The 24,602-nt window shown below is 40.8% G+C and overlaps 3 protein-coding genes across 4 annotated transcripts; 2 read left to right on the forward strand and 1 right to left on the reverse strand.

Moving 5' to 3' along the window:
* Positions 1-927: 927 nt before the first annotated feature.
* Positions 928-3,498, forward strand: LOC4329381 (40S ribosomal protein S8-like). Its single transcript, NM_001416611.1, has 5 exons — positions 928-1,015; positions 1,131-1,203; positions 1,801-2,131; positions 2,767-2,942; positions 3,155-3,498. Exons 1-5 carry the CDS (start codon positions 1,012-1,014, stop codon positions 3,231-3,233), a joined length of 663 nt encoding a protein of 220 aa, NP_001403540.1. The 5' UTR covers positions 928-1,011; the 3' UTR covers positions 3,234-3,498.
* A 1,710-nt stretch (positions 3,499-5,208) lies between these two features.
* LOC4329382 (uncharacterized) lies at positions 5,209-11,281 on the forward strand. 2 transcript variants are annotated; one of them, XM_015770548.3, is made up of 2 exons: positions 5,209-6,322; positions 10,910-11,281. In XM_015770548.3, exon 1 carries the CDS (start codon positions 5,314-5,316, stop codon positions 6,283-6,285), a length of 972 nt encoding a protein of 323 aa, XP_015626034.1. In that variant the 5' UTR covers positions 5,209-5,313; the 3' UTR covers positions 6,286-6,322; positions 10,910-11,281. The 2 variants fall into 2 exon arrangements, with proteins under 2 accessions (XP_015626034.1, XP_015626032.1); XM_015770546.3 differs by lacking the exon at positions 10,910-11,281 and adding an exon at positions 6,398-6,924.
* Positions 11,282-11,795: 514 nt separating this feature from the next.
* On the reverse strand, positions 11,796-24,092 carry LOC107276395 (probable UDP-N-acetylglucosamine--peptide N-acetylglucosaminyltransferase SEC). Its single transcript, XM_015770545.3, has 28 exons — positions 23,638-24,092; positions 22,335-22,483; positions 22,139-22,237; positions 21,974-22,024; positions 19,619-19,735; positions 19,461-19,517; positions 18,958-19,077; positions 17,719-17,781; positions 17,530-17,608; positions 17,143-17,252; positions 17,009-17,062; positions 16,872-16,939; positions 16,663-16,765; positions 16,298-16,500; positions 16,086-16,182; positions 14,847-14,918; positions 14,675-14,751; positions 14,469-14,585; positions 14,301-14,385; positions 14,050-14,217; positions 13,612-13,722; positions 13,445-13,531; positions 13,236-13,363; positions 13,017-13,099; positions 12,808-12,913; positions 12,559-12,705; positions 12,354-12,474; positions 11,796-12,239 (listed from the first exon to the last, which is right to left on the reverse strand). The coding sequence occupies exons 1-28, from the start codon at positions 23,858-23,860 to the stop codon at positions 12,126-12,128; spliced, it is 3,009 nt and encodes a 1,002-aa protein (XP_015626031.1). The 5' UTR covers positions 23,861-24,092; the 3' UTR covers positions 11,796-12,125.
* Positions 24,093-24,602: the final 510 nt, after the last annotated feature.

Consider the following 24,602-nt stretch of genomic DNA (forward strand, 5'->3'; position numbering starts at 1 on the left):
CTGCAGCTGGCTACAAATCTGTAGCCCGCTGCTCTTCTCTCTCATCTTTTATCTCATTAAAATATGTTTACAGCTGGCTAATAGTCTGCTATTGTACCTGCTCTAACCAAACAGGCACTTTTTTAATAACATATTGAAACAATAGTAGTAGATTTAACTGCATTATTTATAATTGCAGTAGATATTGCAAACCTCTCGAGGGAATTTTGGACATTATGAACAAAAATCAAAGAGCTAACTGAGGTTAATCGAAGTGACAGAAAAAAAAAGAAGAAAGAAATGTACTGGTATGATGGCATATTTTAGAATTTCTGCTAGTCGATGGCAAATTGCAGATATTCTTCTTATCCCACTATAAATATGCCATTTTAGTTAAATGTCACTACTATTCATAATATTAGCTATGTGTCATTGGAATTTGAGGAATTGGACCGTGAATAGTAGTGGTGGTATATTTATAGTGGCATGGATCCAATTAACCCTAGTTACTATTCTATACAGAAGGAAATGACCTCACAATTTTAACAGACATTATCTCGGTAATTTTGAAGCCTGAATCCGTCCAGCAAGGTTCTGGTTACGATGATATTCTGCTTAAATTAAAATTCTTAAGCCGACTATATATCAACCCAATCTTTCAAAGGGACTTACAAGAATAGGATGTACGTGTGTGTACTTATAACAGAAGAGTAAGTACACATAAGTTATGAGCGCTTGAGTTTGTTATGTTTTTCTTAAAAGAAAAGGAGAAAAATTTTAGTATATGTCCAAAGTTCGAGAGCGAAATGGTACTCACGAACGGCATGGCTACAGAAATACGGGCCGCCTGGTGGGCCGAGCAAACCGCAGCCGTCGGATCCGGCCCAACAGCGCTAAACCCTAGCCCGCGGAGGCACCTATATAATCCGCGACCCAAGCGTGAGAGGCGAGAGAGCGAGGCACAGCTACCGGCGGCGCAGCCACACAGCAGCAGCAGGTGAGGAGGAGAGGAGACCCGCCGCCGCCGCCGCCATGGGTAAGACGCCTCCTTCCTCGCCCACGGCCACCGCCGTCTCCTCGAACGCTCCCGCTCCTCCTCCGCCTCCTACTCCCGGTCGGTCGCTGACTCGTTCGTTTCGTTCCTCTCGCAGGTATCTCGCGTGATTCCATGCACAAGCGCCGCGCCACGGGCGGCAAGCAGAAGGCATGGCGCAAGAAGCGAAAGTGAGTGCCCCAATCATTCCCCTTCTCTAGGTTTCTCGCTTGTATATCTTAGTTTTAGCGGGTGTATTTTTAGATCGAGCCCCTCTGTTACGATTTGTATGATCTGTGTGGGCGCGTGCTCGAGGGCGCAGCTTCGTTAGATTTGGATCTTGTTCGTTCAGGACTTGTGGTAGAAGGCATCAGCGTGTGTGATTTTGAACAAGGCTGAGACTTGGACGCATCGTTTTACCTAACTGTAATTTTCGCATGTTTTGTGCTTGATGGCTGGAGTAGTAACAGATAGGTCATTTTTCGAAGGAATTGCAAAATGAACTGGAGATGTTTTTTTTTGGCTTATACCATTTCAAATACCCTATTTAGAGATTCAGTGGTGGCAGTATGGAGAACATTTCCAAGTTTAGATGATTGTAGTACGCTTTGGAGTTCTTGAACCTTTTGTGCATGTTTTATTTGGCAATATCTTAGTACTGTTTTATGTAACTTTATTGGCCATATTACTTCTAAACTTGATGCTGGCTGTGATTTGAGTATGTTGCTAAACGTGCATTTGTTCTGTTGTATGTTAGTTTTAATTTGTTCTCTCACTTTGTCATGAAGGTATGAGCTCGGAAGGCAGCCTGCCAACACCAAGCTGTCAAGCAACAAGACAGTGAGGAGGGTGCGTGTCCGTGGAGGTAATGTGAAATGGAGGGCCCTCCGTTTGGATACTGGCAACTACTCATGGGGAAGTGAGGCCGTGACCCGCAAGACCCGTATCCTTGATGTGGTCTACAATGCATCCAACAATGAGCTTGTCAGGACTCAGACCCTTGTAAAGAGTGCTATTGTGCAAGTTGATGCTGCCCCCTTCAAGCAGTGGTACCTCACTCACTATGGAGTGGATATTGGTAGAAAGAAGAAGGCTCCTGCAGCCAAGAAGGATGCTGAGGTATTTTTCTCCCTTCTGTTGTACATTTTGATGTGATTGGTATAGTAGATTCTTATACACAATTATTTGTCGTCTTATAACTTAAGCTTGGTATCACTTTCGTGATTGGATGTATAGATGCATATTGAAAGATCTGGACTGTTGACTGTATTGTCCCTAGTTACAAGAATTGGACTGTACTTTGCTTATAGCTGCGTGCAGTTCTTGAATTGGTATATTTATGTTTTGGTACTGCAGTAGTATATATTGTATTCTGTTCACATGTATAAAACCAGAATGTATCTACTCTTTAGTAGCATTTTACCTGTCCTGCATAAATATGCTACCTGCAGCATGCACTTGGTAAAATCCGGTGCTTATTTATAGGATTATATGTTATGCTTAAGGTATATATTTTGCTTGACGGAAAAGTATCTTGTCTATAACCTTGCAATGCATTGCTTGCCGGTAATCCTTTATTCATGATAATAGGAATTAGCATCACCAATTTTGCATTCCTAGTTGTTGTAACTCTGGGAGCAACTCTTTTAGATTTATCAAACTGTGTTCAGACTTGTTATTCCTGTTTACAGATTGACTCCGTAGGTTGTCTTTGAGCTGTCATATCATTTGATCCTTCATTGTTGAATTTACAGGGGCAGGATGCTGAAGCTACCACAGAGGAAGCGAAGAAAAGCAACCATGTTGTCAGGAAGCTTGAGAAGCGCCAACAGGGACGCACACTTGACGCCCACATCGAAGAACAGTTTGGCAGTGGGAGGTTGCTGGCCTGCATTTCTTCCCGCCCTGGGCAGTGTGGCCGAGCAGATGGGTAAGATTCCAACACTGAATGAACATCATTGTAAATTAGGCTTTTCTCACAGTATATGTCAGCATGGAGGTGGCATGATCTCGAGTATGTCCTGGTTTGCAGGGGCTCAGATTTCTTTTTGTTGATTATAGTGCAGTCTGGAAGTTAAACAAATGCAAGAATAATAACAATGCTATCTCTAATTAAACCATTTATTTTATAATTCCTTGCAGCTATATCCTTGAGGGCAAAGAGCTGGAATTCTACATGAAGAAGCTCCAGAGGAAGAAGGGCAAGGGTGCCTCAGCTTAGAGCAAGTCTTTCTTTGTTGCTGGTTCTACACTGAAAGAACTACCCTTTTTTGTTCCCTGAGAGCTCCTATGTTATGTTTGCAGACGCATAGCTGTTTTTTTAGGATTAAACAACTTTAGCATGATGACATGAGAATGGGTTATGTACTCTGGATGTTATTAAGTTAAAATATTTACTTTCTGCCAGCTCGTTCATAATTTTGACATTATCGATCTGTCGTGATCTGCCCATTATGTTTGCGCAGAGTTGCATTTTGTTATCTACTAAAAGCCTAAAAGGATGTTTGATCGGACTAGCTACGCTTCAGGAGTGTACTCCCTCCACCCCAGAACTTGACTATCAGAATCAATAATTCTAAGACGAGCGGTCGGTTGTTTCAGAGATAGTATAGCTACTTTCCTTTATTGGAATTTAAGTTTCCAACATCTACTTTATTTAAGGGGACTTATAGAACATTTAAAAATCATTTGTTTTATTAAAAAAATTATATAATCATTATTTATTTTATTGTGAGTTGATTTATCATCAAATGTTTTTAAAGTATTATTTTTTTTATATATACGTAAAAATTTTGAATAAGATAAATGAATCAATGCCGAGTATTTTATCTTATAATGGTGATTACGGCGTTTGGTGGATCGCCAAACCACCCAACACAGTAATGTCAGGATAAAAAGGAAGGGGATATTCATGCCATTTCCTGTTCTTATTTTATGGAAATAAATTAGGAAGGGGTAGTAATGTTATTTTCTGTTTTTTCTCCCTCCTAATAAACATTTATGGATCATTGGATATATTATTTTTTATAAGTTTATCAAACTTATCAAAGTTTGACTAAACTTTTTATAATATAAAAAGAGTGGTAATTAGGTTTGCGAGGGAGAGAACACTGAGCATGGGAGGTGGGACATGCTAATTCAAACTAGATGGAGAGAGAGTGTCATGGTTACGGATAAGACATATATCCTATCCTACGACTTACGGAACATACAAGATTGGCATACCATCATTCACATGATATACATACCATCATTCACATGATATATTTCAGTATGCGATAAGGAAGTATACAAGATATTATAGAAAATATCCTCACGAGCTGGCGATTGACATAGTCCTACTCGAAGAGGATTGGATTGATTCTATATCGTGCAGGGTTCATTTTCTACGAGTTCTATTTAAAGACTAAGATAATCATGGTATAAAAGGCACACCCCCTGAGAGGTTCAGATCATCAAATCTTAGTACTAACACACCCACCATAGTTTACAAAGCCGGAGGACGTGAAGCCAAATTCGCCAGGAGATCTCGTCGAACGGTCTCGACAAGGATCTCAGCAGATTCATCTATTCTTTTGTACTCTGTGATTTTCTATATCAATCTCATGTAAACTGGATTAGGACTATTACCTCACAAGGGGCCTGAACCATTATAATCCTTGTCTTTTGTTTGTTTTGATGTCGTGTCATGTAGATACTCGTACCAACGTATCCTAATACCCTATCTATCCGGTCTCCAGGTATCCCACATCGATAGAAACGTCTATGGGTTTTCCGGCTAGCTCCATAAGGTTGTGGGTTAGACGAACTGGATTCGAAATCTTACCCCTTCTAATTAATTGATATTATGTACTTCCCTAATATTCGTGTTTTGATTCAAACTAGATGTAGACAGTGCATCGTTCACACATATGGGAGAGGCATTTTGGTCATTCTAAAAATATTCCTTTGTCCAATATGCTTAGAATGATAAGATATTTGACATGGTTTCCTATAGAAAATTACCATATATTTTTTATATTCTTATACCAAACTACGTTTGATGTGTAAATTAGACCATTTTATAGATATCTTGTAGCAAATTTTGTTCAGTACCGTATTTTTAGCAAAACTGAATTTTAATAATCCATCAAAATAAGTGCTATTTATCAATTGAATTATCGAAACTAATGAATAGTGTGACGTATTGCCGAAATTTCTCAACGTATAGGTCATGAAATTGGCAACGAAGAAAAAAAACAGAGAGAGAGAGAGAGAGAAGCTTTAGCCAAACAAAATTCTGCCGCTTCCGCTCAAACGAAATGGCGATGATAACGCTGCCAGTAGCTGCCCACGCTCCGTCGCCATGGCTTCCGCCCTCCATCCTCCGCCTCCGCTCCACCTCCACCACCACCACCATCCCCGCCGCCGCCGCAAGATCCTCCGCTCCCCACCCTCTCCCGGACGAGCTCCACCTCGTCGCCGACATCCGCTCGCCGCACAACCACATCCGCGTCGCCGACGTCTCCCGCACCGCCTCCGGAGCCGGCCACCCCCTCGCCGGCGCGCGCCTCCTCCTCCTCGACGCGCCGGGCAACATCCACTCCCTCTCCTTCCCTCGCTCCCCCTGCCCCCTCACCTCCACCTACCTCGACGTCTTCGCCACGCTCCCGCCACTCCTCCCCGCCTCCGCCTCGTCCCTCGCCGTCCTCGGCTTCGGCGCGGGCTCCGCCGCGCGCGCCGTCCTCCACTTCTTCCCGGACATCTCCGTCCACGGCTGGGAGATCGACCCCGCCGTGGTCTCCGCCTCCCGCGACTTCTTCGGCCTCGCGGAGCTCGAGGCGGAGCACGCCGCCCGCCTCTCCATCCATGTCGGGGACGCGCTCGAGGCCTCGGCCGACGCCGTGGCCGTGCCCGGCGGCTTCGGCGGCGTGCTGGTGGACCTGTTCGCCGGCGGGAGCGTGCTCCCGGAGCTCCAGGAGATGGACACGTGGAGGCGGATAGGCCGGCGGATGGTGGCGCCCGGAGGGAGGGTCATGGTGAACTGCGGCGGGCCGTGCGTGGAGGCGGAGGAGGAGGGGAGGGGCGGCGAGGCCGTCAAGGACGCAACCCTGCGCGCGCTCACGGCGGCGTTCGGGCACGGGATGGTGTCGGTGATGGATATGGACGAGAGCTGGGTGGCCATGACTGGACCGGCGGTGTCGTCGGCGCCGGAGGAGGCGGCGGCGTGGAAGGCTAAGCTGCCGCCGGAGCTACGGCGATATGTTGATATGTGGAGGCCGTGCTTGCTGTGAATTCTGAATTGAATTCTCTGAATACCGTGTGATTTCGGTAAGTGAATGCACATATATCTTCTTGTTCCAGTTACATTTTTTGAAAGTTAGTCACATAGCACATCAAAAACAGATGAAATTGTCCGGAAAACAACTGAAAAGCTAATGTTAGCAAAGCGACCCAGTGAAATCGGTGGTTCTGTATGGGTCACAGCTCAGGTGATGAATTGATCTATGTGCAAGCGCAAGACATAGAGGCATGCTTATCAGCAGGAAGTTGAATTCAGATGGCGTGAACTTGAAATGAAGGCAACACAAATTTTTAAGATCCATGTCTTAGATGATTTTGATGTGGAGGCATCAACTAAAAAGGCTTTAAAAGTCTTTGTTTTTCGTACTGTGGATAGATCAACAGGTGATAACTTGGATGTCCTTCGTGGTACTCTTCAAAACAATATTAGAGGTAAAAGAACCCTGCTTATCCTTGATTGACATCGGGGATGATGTTGAGGGAAGATTGGCAACGGTAGAATATGTTCTGGACTCCATTCACAGAAATTATCTTTAAATTACAGAACGGCAAAGCCATTGCCGCCAGGTGTGTGTAAGCTACAAGATCACACTGGCAAAGATGAGTTGTTGCTGCTGCTTACATCTTTCTATCGTGATGTGCTGCCCACACACCTATAAGGGCATGTTTGCAACACAAGGAAACAAACAACAGAAAAGAAAACGCTAGGAATATAGAAACACACCAATGTAAGCGTAAGACACAGAACTAAAAAAAGAACACAGCAATTATTAATAGGTAGAAATCATTTAAACCACTATGCCTTGTTTGTTTAGACGTGATAGACTGGGATTTGGGCCCGATCCACAGGGAACATCCCCTGTTTTCTCTCAGCCTGTGGACACGTTTGGATGAGTCAGGGGTGGAGAAAATCCTGGCCCAATCCATGCACATCCCCGTGGGAGAGAAAAATCTCCAACTAAGCGTGTTTGTTTAGTGTGCATGCTAAGAATGACTAATTTTTCTGAGGAAAGAACTTTTTTTTTCAAAAGGTGCTATCTTAATTAGTCTTGACAACTAATTGCACTACCACATTACTACATATTTATATATGTTCGCTGCTTTATGAACTGTCCAGCCGCAATTATTTGCTTTAGCACTTGTTTGATTCCTTTTTTTTGTATGTCCATTGTCCACTACTATAAGGCTACGGAAATAGTTTAGAAAATAGGTTCAGCCTTTTATTTGTCAATGAACCAACTTTTTGAATTTTGTAGAACACTATAAATTGGGAGCCTTTTTTATTTCAGTGAGTACTATTTGTAATTTATGGCTTGCTTATATGTTGACTATTAATGCATCTTTATTTTGGAAATGAGTAGTTGCAGCATTGTGTTTATGAAAAATTAGATGTTTGTTCTGTTTTTACAATTAGCCGTTGGAATATTCTGGTGGAAACTTTCAGTGATAGGTTGTCCTTGGCTTCTGATGATCATATGCTAGTTAGCTGCTAGCTTCCTTTTCTAGCTATCTTGGTGCATTCTGTAGAAGAACATTGCATAATTGCATCTTGTTCCAGTGTCTGGATAGTAGGGTTAATCTTGCTTCCCATGCTGTGTCAATTTGTGGGTCTTTGTGTGCATGTGCTCTGTGACCTTGATCAGGGCCAAGCTGCAGTTCTGAACCTACAGTTTTAAATGTTCAGTAGATTAGTTATCTTTTGATTCTAGTTCATTTTGCTTCTTGTTTAGTTTACATATATTAGCAAGCACCGTTATCTAATGTCTAAGACTTGTTTCTTTTGGCTTCGTAGTTATAGGGTGTGCATCATGCTAGAATTGTTTGGAAGATAGAATTGTGAGAGACTGCTTGAATTGTAAATGAGATGCATAAAGGACATTTTTTCTAACTGCTCCTTAATTGATGTAGCTATGATGGTTCCATGAACCAATTTTGTCTATAGAATTATTACCTTTGAGTTTTATCTGGGATTTGTACATGATGGCTAAATTTAGAATGCCAAAGAAATTTGTTTTTGCTTTGTACAATGGCAATCGGGACTTTGGAGAGTCTTATTTTCTTATCAGATAAGATATATTAAGTTGTAGGGACTTGCTTAGAATCGAGTGAAGTTCTATTCTTTCAGTTAGCTCAAAGAGCTACTAGTATTTCTGATTTGAACAAAGCTGCTTTCATCGAATTCTAGTTGAAGCATTGCAATTAATTGGCACTTCTTCCCCTATTGTCCAGTCTCAGAATTGGGGATCTGTGTTTTATTTCTTTGTGGGTAAAGAATGCTATTATCATATTCTGAAGTAATCTAGTAGCTCATTTGTCAGTGCTATGTACAAGTATAACTGTGCAAAATATTATTGAAGTGAAACATGCGGTGCATTTTCTTTATAAACTACATTTGATTTCTTTTAAACTTCATAAAGTTGAGATTCAGAAAAGGAAGTCAAAGAGGCAATTTTTCAAATGGATCATAACTCCTCCTTAGGTCCAGATGGCTTTCCTGCAGAGTTTTATCAGGTCTTTTGGGAGATTGTTAAGAATGATCTCATGGCTCTATTTAGAGAATTTCATAAAGGGACATTATCCCTTTATAACCTAAACTTTGGGATCATCGTGCTACTGCCAAAAAAGGCTGATGCAAATCAAATTCAACAATATAGGCCTATTTGCCTACTGAATGTCAGCTTTAAAATTTTTACAAAAGTTGGCACCAATAGGATTACAACGGTTGCTCACAAAGTCATTCGCCCAACCCAAACGACGTTTTTGCCAGATAGAAATATCATGGAAGGGGTGGTGATTTTGCATGAGACTGTCCATGAGTTACACACAAAGAAAATGGATGGTATCATATTCAAAATTGACTTTGAAAAGGCTTATGACAAAGTTAAATGGCAGTTCCTTCAGCAGACATTACGAATGAAAGAGTTTTCACAATCGTGGTGCAATTGGATTTCCAACTGGGTTAAAGGAGGAACTGTAAGTGTCAAAGTCAATGATAATGTAGGAAAAAATTTCCGGACATGCAAAGGCTTGAGACAAGGGAGTCCAATGTCCCCAATTCTTTTTAACATAGTGGCTGATATGTTAGCCATTCTTATTGAAAGAGCCAAAGTCGATGGCCAAATTAGAGGGGTAATTCCACACTTAGTGGATGATGGTTTGTCCATTCTCCAATATGCCGACGATACAATAATATTTCTTGAACATGATTTTGAACAAGCAAAAAACATGAAGGCCATTTTTTGTGTGTTTGAACATCTCTCGGGGCTGAAAATAAACTTTCATAAAAGTGAAATTTTCTGCTTTGGGGGAGCCAAGGAAATGGAGGACCAATATAGACAACTGTTTGGTTGTAATTCTGGTTCCTTTCCATTCAAATACTTAGGAATCCCCATACATTATCGAAAACTCAGAAATTCTGATTGGAAATGTGTGGAGGATAGGTTTCAAAGAAAACTTAGCACATGGAAGGGCAAAAACAGCTCCTATGGTGGGAGATTGGTTCTTCTTAACTCGGTTCTTTCGAGTCTTCTCATGTTCATGTTATCCTTTTTTGAAATACCTCGAGGTGTACTTCAAAGATTGGATTACTACCAATCGAGCTTTTTCTGGAGCAGTGATAGCTAGAAAAAGAAATATAGGTTAACAAAATGGGATTATATATGCCGGCCAAAAGATCAAGGTGGACTGGGTGTCCTAAATCTTGATATCATGAATAGATGTTTGTTGAGCAAATGGCTATTCAAGCTTCTTAATGGTGATGGCCTATGGCAAAACCTTTTGCGCAACAAGTACTTAAAGGGTAAACCCCTATCCCACATGTCACACAAACCAGGAACATCCCAATTTTGGGCTGGCCTAATGAAAGTAAAAGATCAATTTTTTCAGTATGGATCTTTTAATCCTGGTAATGGGATGGAAATAAGATTTTGGGAAGACACATGGTTGGGCTTGCAACCTCTCAATTATCAATATCCTTCTCTGTACAATGTGGTCCGAAAAAGACATTCTACTTTGGCAGAGGTTATGAGCACAACACCGTTGAATGTTTCATTCCGACGATCAATTGTAGGACCAAAGTTAGTTGAGTGGAACGATCTGATCTCTCGACTAGCTAACATAACCCTGTCAAATGAAAAGGATTGCTTTATTTGGTCGCTACATAAAAATGGCCATTTTTCGGTCAAATCCATGTATAATGCGATCATCAATTCCAATGTAAGAATCCACAAGAGGATCTTATGGGAGGGAAAGGTACCACTAAAAATCAAAGTATTTATGTGGTTTCTTCACAAAAAAGTAATCTTGACAAAAGATAATCTCATAAAGAGAAATTAGAGGGGAAACAAGTAATGTTGTTTTTGTAATACACAAGAGACCATCCAACATCTTTTCTTTGACTGTCATGTTGCACGTTTTGCTTGGCGATGTGTCTTCTTTGCCTTCAACATCCTCCCTCCCCACAATGCAAAAGATATTTTTGGTGACTGGCTAAGGGGAGTGCCTAGACTCACAAAAAAAATGATTTTGTTTGGAGCTAGTGCTTTATGTTGGTCAATTTGGCGTTGCCGTAATGATATAGTTTTTAACCATAAAAAAATGCCTAACATCATGCAGGTTATCTTCATGTGTTCCAATTGGCTCCACTCTTGGTGTATGATGCTTTCATAGGAACAATAGGATACTATGCACAATGGTGCTACACGCTTAGAATTAGTAGCCAGGGAACTTTTATTCCATTTTGGATGGCGTAGTACCTACAGAATTTCGTGATAGAATCTACGTGATTTTGAAAAAAAAAATATATTATTTTAGTAGATCATATCATCGGCAGAAGTTGGGGGTTTGTCCCATCTCGCCTTTTATAACTTTTCTGTTCACGTCTGAATTTTTTGGCTGTGTGCCTACGGCAGAGGCCGGAGATGTAACACATTTCCATTATCTAAAAAATAAAGTTGAGATAAAAAAAGAAAGCATTTCATGTTCAAACAGCTAAGAGGGAGAGACAATTAATCATGAATGTTCATTGCCTACTGGATGGTGGATCATGCCTAATCCCAATCGAGGGGGATTGGATGGGTGGGTGGGAGGGATTAAATTCCAATGTGCATGTTTTGAGCCCTACAGTGTTTTTCCCACCCAAATAGTATTCTAATTCCAAAGGTTGCTCTATCTTTCCTTTGAAAATCCCTTGAATCAAACTTTCATTCCTAAGTTAGTGATGGTTTCAGCGACTATTTTGCTCTCCAATATATTCACGCATCAAAATTTCTTGCTGCCAATAATGGGAACAAACTCGTGTAGCGCTCCCCTGTGGGCTGTGGCTCTACTATACCTATACTAGCGAGTTGTGACAGGTCACCTGCCTGCCTACGTTTTGCGAGGATTCTTGTGCTCATCAGTTGGCAATGTTCTCTTCGACAAGAGTAACCTTTGGAAAACGAGTTGCACGGACGCAGCCATATGCTTCTCGGACGCCGCAAGACAAAGAACAAAATGGACATCAAGTAAAAATGTAATTTGTATTACAATATTATAATAATAACAATGCACTATTTATCTTTGACATCGCGGCAACACCTCAAAGACAGTAAATAATAGTACAAGGCAAACCACCCCAGGGCCAACAATGACTTGACTAACTAGTATAAATAATTATAACAACACAGACTACCCCTAGAATCTTTTGGTAGTGTACACGGATAATTCGCCTCTGAAAAGAGAGGGATGTGCACAGCACGACAGGCTGCATCAAAGAAGCGCCTGGAGCGGCCACATTTTGCTACATATGCTACAACTCTCGCCTATTTACACAGCCGGTGATGTAAGCATGTCAGCGGTCGTATGGAAATTCATTGTCATCTTCTATCACCTTGAACGGCTCTCGGTGGCGACCGGAGCAGTACAGGTTCCACATCTTGTAGTACGCACGTTCAAGGTTGCGTACCTGAAACAGTTTAGGTAAGAAATCAAATCCAGCAACCGTAAGAACCAATCAAGATTCAGGACCTTCGTCTAGGTAAGAAATGCGTCCACGGCAAATACTAAGGTGCGAACTTACCCATCTAGCTGTATCAAATAATGGGCAAGTCATACGGACTTCCTTCAACTTATTAGTCAGAGCTTGAAGTTTTGCCGGATTTAGTGCAAGGTCTACTGCCCTATCTTCATACTCTTTCATACTGATAGAACCAAAAGGGAAAAGGCAGGATTAGTATGACATAGTTAACTGCAATTTAATTAGATGGGTTTTAATCTACACTTGCCTGCTGACAATCATCTCTTCCCCTAGCCCGGTGGCTAGGCAGAGGGAACCAGCTACTCTGGTTGCCATTTTCTCCAGTGGAAGGGTTATCATTGGTAAACCAGCCCACAATATGTCTGTCCCAGTTGTGTGCGCATTGCAGAGAGGGCTGACTCAAAATAAATCACACAAGAGAATAAACTAAGAACATCGAATATTTTGCTTGTGCACTGAAAGAAAAATGAAATTATTGCTGGTAGAAAATGCATACGTGTCCAGGAAAAGGTCTGCCAATGAGCTGCGTCTAATATGCTCATTTTTCATAGCAACATCAGTGAAGATGATCTGGTCGGGTCTGACTCCTCTCGCAGCAGCATCTGCAAAGTCATTTTTTCATAGCATTCAGCATTATAAAGCGGAACTCTACCCTTTTCTTTTTTTTCAGGTGGAATTAACACTTGAAAAGTGAAAATTACTTACGTGCTCTTACTCTAGTTTCACCTGCTGCTGGGAACCTTAAAAGCCATAATGCACTGTTCGGAACACGTTTGAGAATATTGCACCTTCATAATTACAAATAAGGGATAAAGATTAGTCAGATGACCCATAGGCCCATAACAAATTCTGGTCCATCAGAGCTTCTACAAGAATCATATACAGAGCAGAAAAAGGAAAGGAAGATGTAAACAGTGCCATTACCATGTATCAAATATTTCTGGATCCATCTTATAAAGCTGATTAAAGCATGCAAAGATGAACTTATCCTCGGGTAACCCATAATCTGATCTTTTATGTGGGCATACAGGATCAAGACAATCACGATTTTTCTGGCAGACAGATTTTAAGTGTCAAAATCAAAGATGATATGAATGAGAAGGGCAAAAGAAAAGATAGCATGGCGCACGAACCTGCTTGTAGTCATTGACAAAATAACAATGAGGCAGATGGACGAGTTTCTCAGAATATATGTGTGAATAGCAAGTTGGCGAAACAAACTGCAGGATCATTTATAACTTGTAAGAAACCACACTCAAATCAAAAATCACTGAATAATGTGTAGTCACTCCTATCATACCTCATCTGTAACTAGGTAGTCTATATATGCAGCCCCAGTTGTGCCTGGAAACCCCATGTACGAAACCTGGATGGGGGCTGGTTGCAGTGCAAAAATTTCATTCCTGGCACCCTGTTTAAATCATAAGCATAGATTTTAGTAGTAAATAGCAATGCAAAAGATCCTAGTAGAATTGATGTAAGTTGGCCTTCACGCAAGAAACCAAAAAATTCCATACCGCGTACTAAGGATGAATGATGCTTATATTTAATAGCCCAAGTCTCAACTTTACAAATAATTATATAGAAAGGCCGTTAATGTCCTATGGGATGTGTAATTTTCCACCACAATACTTAGTTAAATATCCATAGAAGAGCCCATTATGGCGAAGGAATACCCAATAAGAATCAAAGGGCGTGCAATGGGAACAGATATATATTCATAAGCATTGTGTATTACCTTTGTGTAACCATTAAGGTTTATTAATATTTGTATTTTGTCTTGATTAATGATTCTGGCAATCATATCAGAGGTCATGGCAGACACATCCACAAAATGCTCAGCCTCAGACTGAATACGCTGCCTCCATTCAGTACCATCATTTTGACTCAGCGCATAGCAGAAGACCTGTTGCGCCCAAACATGAGTTGCACATGAGATTTCAAACATATGAACAATATGCTAGAGAGAGAGAGAGAAGGTGAAACAACCTCAACATTGTCACGGTCATGCATTCCAAATACTGAACCCATGAGATGGGAGAGGGGATGATTCCCAAAATCGCTGCTAACATATCTGAAATATTAACAAGGGAATCGATTACTATGCTATTAGGAGTCCTTCAGAAGCAAGACATGCAAGATTTTTCGAATACATACCCAACCCTTAGTCGACAGTGTTTACCCTCTGCTTTGACAGGAACAGGAGGGGGATGCACAAAGGACGGCAATCCAAAACGAGAGGCAATCAAGGAACAATGAGCAGCATATTTACAGCTGGTAAGTAAAAATCAATAATTAATGAGAAAAGTTAACAAGAGAATATTCATTAATGATGGAAAGAACAGCATGACATAGGTCCACACCTTATCTCTAGTGCAAGCATGGGATCAATAGGATATGCGATGGCATGGAAAGGTTGCACGCTTGGAAGTACTGACATCTACAGATAAACACATGAAATATATAGGTTGTGGGGAAAGGTCATACTAACTCAGTTTAATAATTGAATTTGATTGTTTATTGTAAAAAGCTCACCTTTATTTGCTTTCTGATAATTTCTTCAACATCGCGAAACATGGCATTCCTGTTTTCCCAATCACACACACACTGTACAAAACAAAACAAAAAAGGTTACAAACAGCTATGGAAGATTGGAAGTCATTAGCCCGAAACAACATAGAGTCTACAACCGAAGTAAAAGCAGATATTGCAGATAGTCCAAGAACAAGGACAGACTACCTGAACTCATAACTGTTGAATGATAATGAACAAGTTTACACTAATTTGCACACTAGACTTATAAATAGCGCAACGAAAAACTAGACCTGTTAGGATAAAGTACTAAGTGCATTCTGTTCGTTTATTGTGAAACAACAACATTACTCCCTCCATCCACAAGAGTTGTGCGCATAACATTTCTCAGTTTATCCACAAGAGTTGAACGTATTTTGTTTGTGCCTCGAAGCAGTAATCGTATGGCTGCGGATGGATTAATTTGATAACGCGGCCCGAGCAGCCAACCAGTTGAGCATGCACATGCAATTGGCAAGGCAACTGCATGCATGCGGCACCAGTGCACGAGGGCGGGGCTGTTGGTTGCGTATGCGCGATATGCGGGAAAAACGAAACGACACTGCGTATGAATCCATATAGATGAATAAATGGATCAGAGGAGTTAGTGTTCTCCTTGGTCACTGTGAAAAAAGTTATATGTACAACTCTCGTGGATGGAGCGAGTACTAGGTTTAAGGTAAGTGATGAATGTTCCTATACAGTCCCTCTGGTCACAGGTAAGTGATGTTTTGGACATCAAGAAGGTAAAATGCAACTTTGACTGCTAACTTATATTGTATACCCTCTGTTCCATATCATAAGGTGTTTAGTTTTGTCCTAAGTCAAACTTCTCTAACTTTGACCAAGTTTATAGAAAAATCAACCAAGAAATATGTCTCAATAGTGTATTTATTTGGTATTTTAGATGTTAATTATTTTACTACAAACTTGGTCAAAGTAAAAGAATTTTGACTTACAACAAAACTAAAACACAATACAATATGAAACAGAGGGGGTAGTTATTACTCTACAAATGTTCCTTTTTTGTGTGGGTGTGTTCGGCTGGTGGGAGTACAGTCAGCAATACTCACATATATATGCTCTGGCCAGCTTTGCCTTTAAACAAATTTACATCCTCAGTTTAATTTTGCCATACATGCTTAAATAACAGGAAAAATTTCAATTATGATGGTTACACCAACAGAACATAGAGGTGATTACCTGTAAAGTATGCAAAAGGTTGCAGGTTGCTTCAGGAAAATCAGGACGCAAACGAAGAGCCTGTTTATAGCTAACTATAGCCGTTTCAACATGTCCACTACAGAAAAGGTGTCAACAGTTTATGGTTATATACTATAGAATACCAAAAAGAAATGAGGAAACTAGAGGCGTGTACAGTCCAAAATGTTGGGAAAAGTCTCTAAAGTGTGCACCTGTCTTTATAAGCTGAGGCTAAGTTGGCATGGGCTTCTGCCATGGTTGGCCTGATTGTTGCAGCCTGAATGTAGTCCTGAATTGCTTCATTGACTCTACCGATCTCCTTGAATGTGTTCCCTCTATTAACTAGTGCATCAGCTGCAGTAGGATCTACCCGAAGTACTTCAGTATAACATGTGATAGCATCAGCATAGTTTCCCTGGTGCAAATACAAAGTGAACATTTAGGATCGACTTATGGGTGCAAATTGTTGTTCAAGAAGCTACTCAATTAGTTTCTTCAAAAATATTAGCTATTCAATACTACATGAATTTCGTCCGTCATTAACAAGTGCAATGGAGGAAAGGAAACAAGCTGGAACCTGTTGCTTGTATATCACAGCCAAGTTGTTCAGAGGAGAAGATAACCCAGATGTCACAGATATTGCTGCTTTGTAAAATGAAGCAGCCGCACTTATCAGGTTCCTGCAGGATATTTTGGTATCGGTGAGCTTACTAGCACCGTTTTGCAGTTAGAGAAAAGTTATCCCTTAAATCTTATTATCGGATACAAGGACATGAAGATTCTCACCACTCCATATAAATATTTCCTAGGTTAGTAAGAGCTTGTGGATGGTTTGCTTGCAGCGCAAGGCATGACTGCATAAAGAAAAGTAAGTCACAGACTGACATGAAAGCGACAAGTACAACCGAAGGCAAGAATCATACTCTGTAGCAGTTAATTGCTTCTTCCACTCTTCCAGCATCTTTAAGGGCATTGCCCTGTAGAGAGGAAAAAGCTTGTCATTCAACTATTTATTATTTATAAACACTTAATAACAGAATGTGGTCCAGTGGCTTACCATGTTATTGTATGCTTCAACAAACTGTGGATCGCAGATTATAGCTTGATTGTAACAACGAATTGCTATATCAAGCTGGCCTTGCTCATAGTAAATGGTAGCAAGATTACCTGCATGAAAATGTCCCCCCTACCTTTGTATTACGAGGTATACTAAGGCTCTACTTTGAAGGTAAAGAAAGGACCATTCTCTTGTAAGCTTGTTCGTATCTCACCCATGATGAATATCTAAATAAATGGACTCGAAGGGGTAATATTTAATTAGTACTTACATGCCGTTTGGAGAACAACTTAAAGGTCTATGATTGCTTTAAAAAGAAAACAATGGCACATAAAAAAGATCGAAGAAGGCTCAGTAAACTGCTAAAATGAGAATTATGAATCTCACCGTAAGCCATTGCATAGTCAGGACGTGCCTGCACCGCACGCTGATATGATATAATGGCTTCTTGAGACATTCCCATGGTCTGGAAAAACAATTATATCAAAAAAAGATCCACTTTTGCTCTAAATCCTCCCAAGCTCTTGCAGGCTCTCTGGCAAGATGCTTGTATCATAACTCATGACATAACTTTACCTTATAAACATTCCCTTGGTTAAGATATGCATCAGCAAAAGATGGCTTAAGTTTAACAGCTTCCTGAAAATCAAAGATAAAGCATGTCATCAGGGAAATTGAACACTTATCGTTTACCACCATCTTGGCAGATGGCATAAAACAAAGAAGCATTTGTACCACTTCAAAACCATAATAGCATAGCACAATATCATAATAAATAGTCATAAAAAAACATAGGCCACTCCTACTTTTCACAGTTTACAATACTTCATAGTCTCTATACAAGACCACAGTTTATATTTTATCAGATATGAGTAAACAGTATGGCAGATAATCAAACTTGTGTAAGTAGTTTATTTGGGACATGCATAATTGGCTCACGAATGCACAATAAGTAGTTCATTAAGAGACCACAGTATGCACATGTTGGCCAAACCCCACTTGGCTGTCTTGTCAATCCTGTTATCGTTATCCATGGCAACTCATTAGAGAATCGACAGCCAACATAGATGCCAGCTGTTCTCTCAAAATAAAAGAAAAGGGGGTTGGCTGAGCTCAAAGACACAACACGAGAACAGTGGTCATGCATGCATGATGACTATAGCAGGGCAGCCGGCAATCAATGTGGCAATCACAGGGCCAGAGCAATTTAGGTGTTTCACTAGATGTGGCCATGCTAACAGAAGTGGGGTGGAAAGGAGGCAAAATTAACAGAAGGATCTTTCTCCTTCGGGTGAGTTAGATGTGCTTTGACTAGGAGATTGTGTTAGTTTGGTGCTCAGCCAATAGCATGAAAGAAGGTTATTAGTTAAGAGTGAAGAGGGGTTTCCTCAAAATACTCCACTCATATGTGTTCAGGACTTCAAGACTGACAAGGCACTACAGTGTGTGCCAACACAGAGGAATATCCATGAATAATGGAAAAAAGAACAGCACAAAAACAAAACAAAAGAAGATCTCTAGTTCCACAATCTGACAAATTGCACCAAAAACACATCTTACATAAAGCAACAAAATAAGAGATTAGCTCAAGTTTGTTGACGCAGCAAATTCTAATAACGTGAAACCACCAGCACAAATGCACAGAGCGACTCCAGTTATGGAACGAATGGACTATTGCATGTCAAAAAAAAAACTAGCTATTTAAACAAAAAAACAATTTAGGATATATTAACCATTTCACAAAATGGTGCCATCAGGCTTGAATGCTGCAAAAATAAGTGTGATAATTCCAACGTATACAGTTGTGGCATTTACCTTATAATATAGTAAAGCTTTATCCAGATCCCCTGCCTCCATGAACAGGCCAGCAAGATTCGACCATGCGATCGCAAATTGTGGATCTATGCGTAGTGCTTCAATGTAACAATTGTATGCCTTCAAATACAATGAATTAAAATGTCAAATCAAAGCATATGTAAGCATGCATGCATCAGGGCAAGATTCTTGCTGGAGTTATCAATCGTACAAATTAAAAGCCTAAGTAAAATATGAATGTTCAGCATGGTCCTTATGTCAGTATAAAACATATGCAATTGGCCAATCAACATAAAAAGGTAGAAGAACATACAATACTTAATTGATAAGATAAGCATGGGAACAAAAGTTATGAACATATGCGGTCAAAAAAGCAGAATGGAGAAGAGCATATCAGTGCATACGATGATACAAATAATGAGGGACAGTGTAAACTCACAATATAAAAAAACGAGTAGAGAAAAAATAATAGCAGTAAGTATCCAGGACTAACGAAATCTCACCTCCTGAATAAAACCTTGGGCCTTCATCAGATTACCAAGATTGCTGTGCGCATCAACCTAAATCAGTGACACATTGGCACCAGTTTAAAGAAGAAAATGGTCCTACCAACAAGGGGATAGAACATAGAAGTCATACCAGCAATTAAAGAAATACATACCAATCGAGGGTTGATTGCAAGTGCTTGTCTACAGCATTGAGCTGCCTCATTTAATCTTCCCTTCCATGTATATGCACTAGCAAGATTTGACCAAGCATCGCAAAAGTTTGGTCGCAGCTAAAATATTCAACCAGAAAATATGTGCAAAGTTCAGATACATATCAAGACAAGAAAAGATAACAAGACAGATCACATGGAGGAAATAAAACATTCTTCTCAAGTACTTATTTCCCAAGAATATATAAGATCTTCCAAGAAAATGGCAACATTTACCAAAAATACAGGTATGGAAACCTCGGATTAAATTTTAAAATATACATTATTTTTCTTTATTTTGCATATATATACATGCTTTTGAAAATTTTACGGAAATATACTTTTTCCGGAGATTGGTGTCACGGCACCCGAGCGGTGACACGGAGCCAACACGCGTGACCAAATTGATCTCGCAGACGCGCGGTACTAACACACAGAACCACTGTGGTTCGGCACCGTGGGAGCACGCAATCGCAGCGATGCCTCTCCACGAGCATGCGAGACAGCCCCATGGCTGACCAGGGCCCGACAACGGACACTCCTGCAGAGCTGAAGCGCTCACGGTTGCACGGCACCATCCGGCGACGAGGCAGTAAAGCGCCAGTGAGCCGACTGACACATGAGCAGTGGCGCGCACCATGTAACGCTAGGAACTCAATTGCCTGCTTGGCTTGTGTTTACTCTCTCCGATTAGATTAATCTGTGAGCTGGTTGGAGCTAGCAATCATCTTTTACATTTGCTATTATCTCTTCCCTCCTTTCTTTTTGTTTCTTCAATTCAATCATATGCATGAATGTAGCACTGTACTATTGCAAGTGGTACCTACCTACCTGATGTCTCCAAATGATGACATTTGTGTTACAAAAGGCCATTATTTGACCTCGTCATGGTTTTGAATCCTTTGTAACAGCCATGTTTAAAGCAATCAAACCACCTTATTGCAAGGGAATGAATCAACTTTATTGCTACATTTAGAATGAGAATTGATGTATTACACTAATGCCTAGAATCCTAGGCTTGTACTCTCCCTACTATATAAAGGGACCTTGAGATTAATGAGAAATGACAGCTATTTCATGATTCACTATCTACATTTCTAACACGTCATCAGCACGTAGCTCTAACCAGCTGAGCAAGAAAGGTGAAGAGGAATAGGCAAATGGCGAGCCATCTTACCCTTCGAGTTACCGGTAAGTTCTTCACCTTTCTTGCTCAGCTGGTAAGAGCTACATGCTGATGACGTGTTAGAAATGTAAATAGTGAATCATGAAATAGTTGTCATTTCTCATTGATCTCAAGGTCCCTTTATATAGTAGGGAGAGCACAAATTCTAGTCATTGGTGTAATACATCAATTCTCATTCTAAATGTAGCAATAAAGTTGATTCATTCCCTTGCAATAAGGTGGTTTGATTGCTTTAAACATGGCTGTTACAAAGGATTCAAAACCATGATGGCTGCATTGACGAGGTCAAATAATGGTCTTTTGTAACAATTTGCACCTGCTGTTTACTTTTGCTAATTAACCCATATTGGTATGACTGTAGGCTTAAGTTGTCAGTTAGATGTCTCAGGACCAATGGTGCCTGGAGGTTACGCGCCACCGCTCGCCTTCCGCGTTTCCACTCCGTGGGAGCGTCGGCTGTCGGGCGCCGGTCAACAGGGGAATGGTCCCGCGCGCCCGTGGAGCGGCACCGTTGCGGTCGCGCGCTTCCGGTTTCGCGGGTTGCTACCGTGCATCCGCTACCCGGGCCGCTGGTCCGCGAGATCAACTCGGTTGCACGTGTTGGCGCTGCACCACCACTGCCGACAACATGGTCCCGTGGCACCAACCCGCGGGAAACATATATTTCTGTAAAATTTTCAATAACATGCATATATATGCAAACGGAAGAAAAATAATGTATATTTTAAAATTTAATTCTGAAAACCTCAACCCTAAAATTATATGAGCAGAAAACAAGAGTTGGTTGTTGTTCAAAAAAATTTGATAAAGTTTGAAATAATTGAAGTTGTTGTTTCAAACAAAAATTGGTAAAGCTTGATTTCAAAAATGTAAGTTCTAAACAATGCAATGGACACTGGAATCATATCGATAGAAGGTGCCAACTCAATTTTTAATGTATGACATTGTAAGACCATGCCCAAGAGCCCAACAATTTGACAAAAATGTGACAAGCATTGAGGGAACCAAAAGCAATTTATACAATAAACTTGAACCAAATTCAATGAACAAAATTCCAAAAATTAACTTAGGTTGAAAAACGAAATAAGTGACAAAAACAAAACAAGGAAATGTAATGCACAGCAGAAGCAAACCTGAATGGCGGTTAGATAGTAACGGATTGCAAGATCAACATCACCCTTCTCCTGAATAGCAAAATATATCGCATCTATTTTAGAATGATAAGTATTGACTTTCAAAACAATATACTCATTGGCAAATAAGATTATTATTTTTCATGATTTATATCGCCAAACTACCTTCCATGCATTGGCCATGTTACCATAGCACTCTGCAAAGTTTGGATCAATAGCAAGAGCCTCCTCATTCTTTGCAATACACATATCATAATTACGTATCTGCAAAAGACAAGGAATCACAAGCTTGCCAGAAAATCCGTGCGAAAGGCAAAAACATATGCGTCAGATGGCATCAAGTATTCAGGTCAATATTCACCTGATAGTAAATAGCTCCAAGAAGAAGCAGGTTATCTGTCCGCCGTGGATTCTTCTCATAAACGATGTTACCATGCTCTAATGCCTCTTTATACTTTCCAGACCGGTAATTTTGATGTGCAAGTGCCAAATGCCGTTCTACATCAACAGCTGAAATAAATCAATGAAAAGCTTAATTAGATCTATCATTGAGCATGTGATATCAATATAAATAAGAGTATGAAATTCCTATAGAGTTTTTATTGGACAATTATATTTCATTTGAAGAAAAAAAATCATGTAATATATTTTCTACAGAAAAATTTTAGGCTTCGAATAACATAAGATTGTGAACAGGTGATGATAGCCAATCATCTAGCAAAACCGGTATGTGTAATAAGTCCAAATACTCCCTCCGTTCTCGAATAATTGACATTGGCACTATTCAAATTTCAACTTTGATCAGTTGTATTTTTTGTGTTAAATTTATATAACACTTGAAAACATATTATATTATCGAAGTGTGTAGCATCATAAATATAACCATACATTTCTATTTTTATCATAATATAATCACCTAAAAGTAATCCATGGTCAAAGTGAGACGGATGTAATCAGCAGTCTCAATTATTTGAGGACGGAAGGAGAACAGAGGGGGTATTTAAACAGACTTAGCACAGCAGATTAGCAATCCAAACAGTACTGATCAGATTCTTGGGCACTTTTGCTTGTCTTGTTTAGGCAAATCACCCATACAGATCAAGAGCCGAGACACAGCACCATATTAGTAACTCAACGGCTCGGTGCTCACCCATCTCCAGAACCAGAAAAGACTCACAACCAATCCATTTCCTAACAGGTGTAAGTCTGACACAGAACACCATCGAGAATAGCAGGTTTACCGAGTGGGTGAAACTTGAAAAAGGTGTACCATTTCTAACCTAGAATAAACCATCAGAAATAAGATGGTCAATAAAATAGCCTAGAACCTTTTTTGTCCTCTTGTTTCAAGGCGGAAATTAGATAGTCTCCAAGTTGCAGTTGTTAAATCTAAGTAAACCAAAGCTACATATGCTTCCACAAATTACGAGAGCACGGAAGTAACGAATCCCCCAACTCCTCCGGGATCTCTTTTTTTCTCCCCAAAAAAGGAGTAGACCCCTCTCCCGAATCTAATCAAATATAGGTACTATTCGCAGTCCACCTCCACCCACAGGAATAAAAGAAAAGGGAAAGATCTTAGTAGAAAACATCCAAGAGCATAACAATAATAAGCTACTAATAAAAGGAATAGTAACAAATTTCAAAAACAAAAACCCCCTTACCCCCGAGCTGCTTGGGCTTGGGCTCGGGCTGGGCCTGGGCCCTGGCGTCGACCGGCGGCGCGGGCGGCAGCAGGAACGAGGCTGGCGACGAGGCCACGGACTCGTCGAGCTCGGCGGCGGCGCGGCCGAACCCTAGCCAGTCCGCGCCCCCGAGCAGCGCCGGCGCCGCCGCCGGCTGCTGCGGCCGCGGGTCGCCGCCGCCCTGCTGCTGCAACGAGAGCATCTCCGCGGGGGCGGGGGTGCCTCCTCCCTAAGGTGAGGCCGCCGCTCGGCCGGCCAGATCGCCCGGGCAGCCGCAGGCAGCGGCAGATCGGGCGGAGGGGGAAAGCGGGAGGGGGTTGCTTCGAGCGCCTTCGAGAAGGTGGGGGAAGAGAGAGGAGAGAGAGAGCAGTAAATGCCGCCGTGTTGGGAATCGGGAATGGAAAACGGAAGAGAAGCTGCAGCTGCTGGCTGCTGCGGGACGGAGAGGGCAGGTGTGCGATATATACGGCATCGAGGTGGAGGAGACCTGCCCCTGTGCAGACGGAGTGGGGAAAAAAAGGAATTTATTTTTGCTCTTTTCTTTTTTTTATCTACTAAAAGATTGTCCAGATTCGTTGTATTAGACTATATTAGCTTTTTTTTATGCCAACATATATAAACTTTTTTAGATTGGTACGGATATTATGAAAATATGTGTGAATGTTTTAAGAAAATGAGTGATTGGTTAAAAAAAATAAGTAGATAAAAGAGTATAGTTACGATTGGTTGAGAGGGTAAGGTAGGTGGAGAAATAACTTTATTTTGGGACAAGATAATATACTAGAAATAGCTATATTTTAAAATAGAGGTAGTAGGGCTACGCGGCACCAGGAAAATATTCTTTTTATTTTGTGTTCTTGCAGCTCTGATTATCTTCTTAAACCTCATTTACTTAAATGCAATATAATATATACTCCCTATGTTTCGAATGTTTCGAAATGTTT

This window comes from Oryza sativa, chromosome 2, assembly GCF_034140825.1.
Source record: "Oryza sativa Japonica Group chromosome 2, ASM3414082v1".
Taxonomy (NCBI): domain Eukaryota; kingdom Viridiplantae; phylum Streptophyta; class Magnoliopsida; order Poales; family Poaceae; genus Oryza; species Oryza sativa.

Coding starts and splice junctions, on each gene's coding strand:
- LOC4329381 (NM_001416611.1), top strand. Junction 1,204..1,800: donor GCATGGCGCAAGAAGCGAAA/GTGAGTGCCCCA, acceptor TTTGTCATGAAG/GTATGAGCTCGGAAGGCAGC. Junction 2,132..2,766: donor CAGCCAAGAAGGATGCTGAG/GTATTTTTCTCC, acceptor TTGAATTTACAG/GGGCAGGATGCTGAAGCTAC.
- LOC4329382 (XM_015770548.3), top strand. CDS start 5,314: ATGGCGATGATAACGCTGCCAGTAGCTGCCCACGCTCCGTCGCCATGG.
- LOC107276395 (XM_015770545.3), bottom strand. CDS start 23,860: ATGCTCTCGTTGCAGCAGCAGGGCGGCGGCGACCCGCGGCCGCAGCAG. Junction 13,723..14,049: donor ACCTTAATGGTTACACAAAG/GTAATACACAAT, acceptor TGATTTAAACAG/GGTGCCAGGAATGAAATTTT. Junction 13,532..13,611: donor ACTACCTAGTTACAGATGAG/GTATGATAGGAG, acceptor ATGATCCTGCAG/TTTGTTTCGCCAACTTGCTA.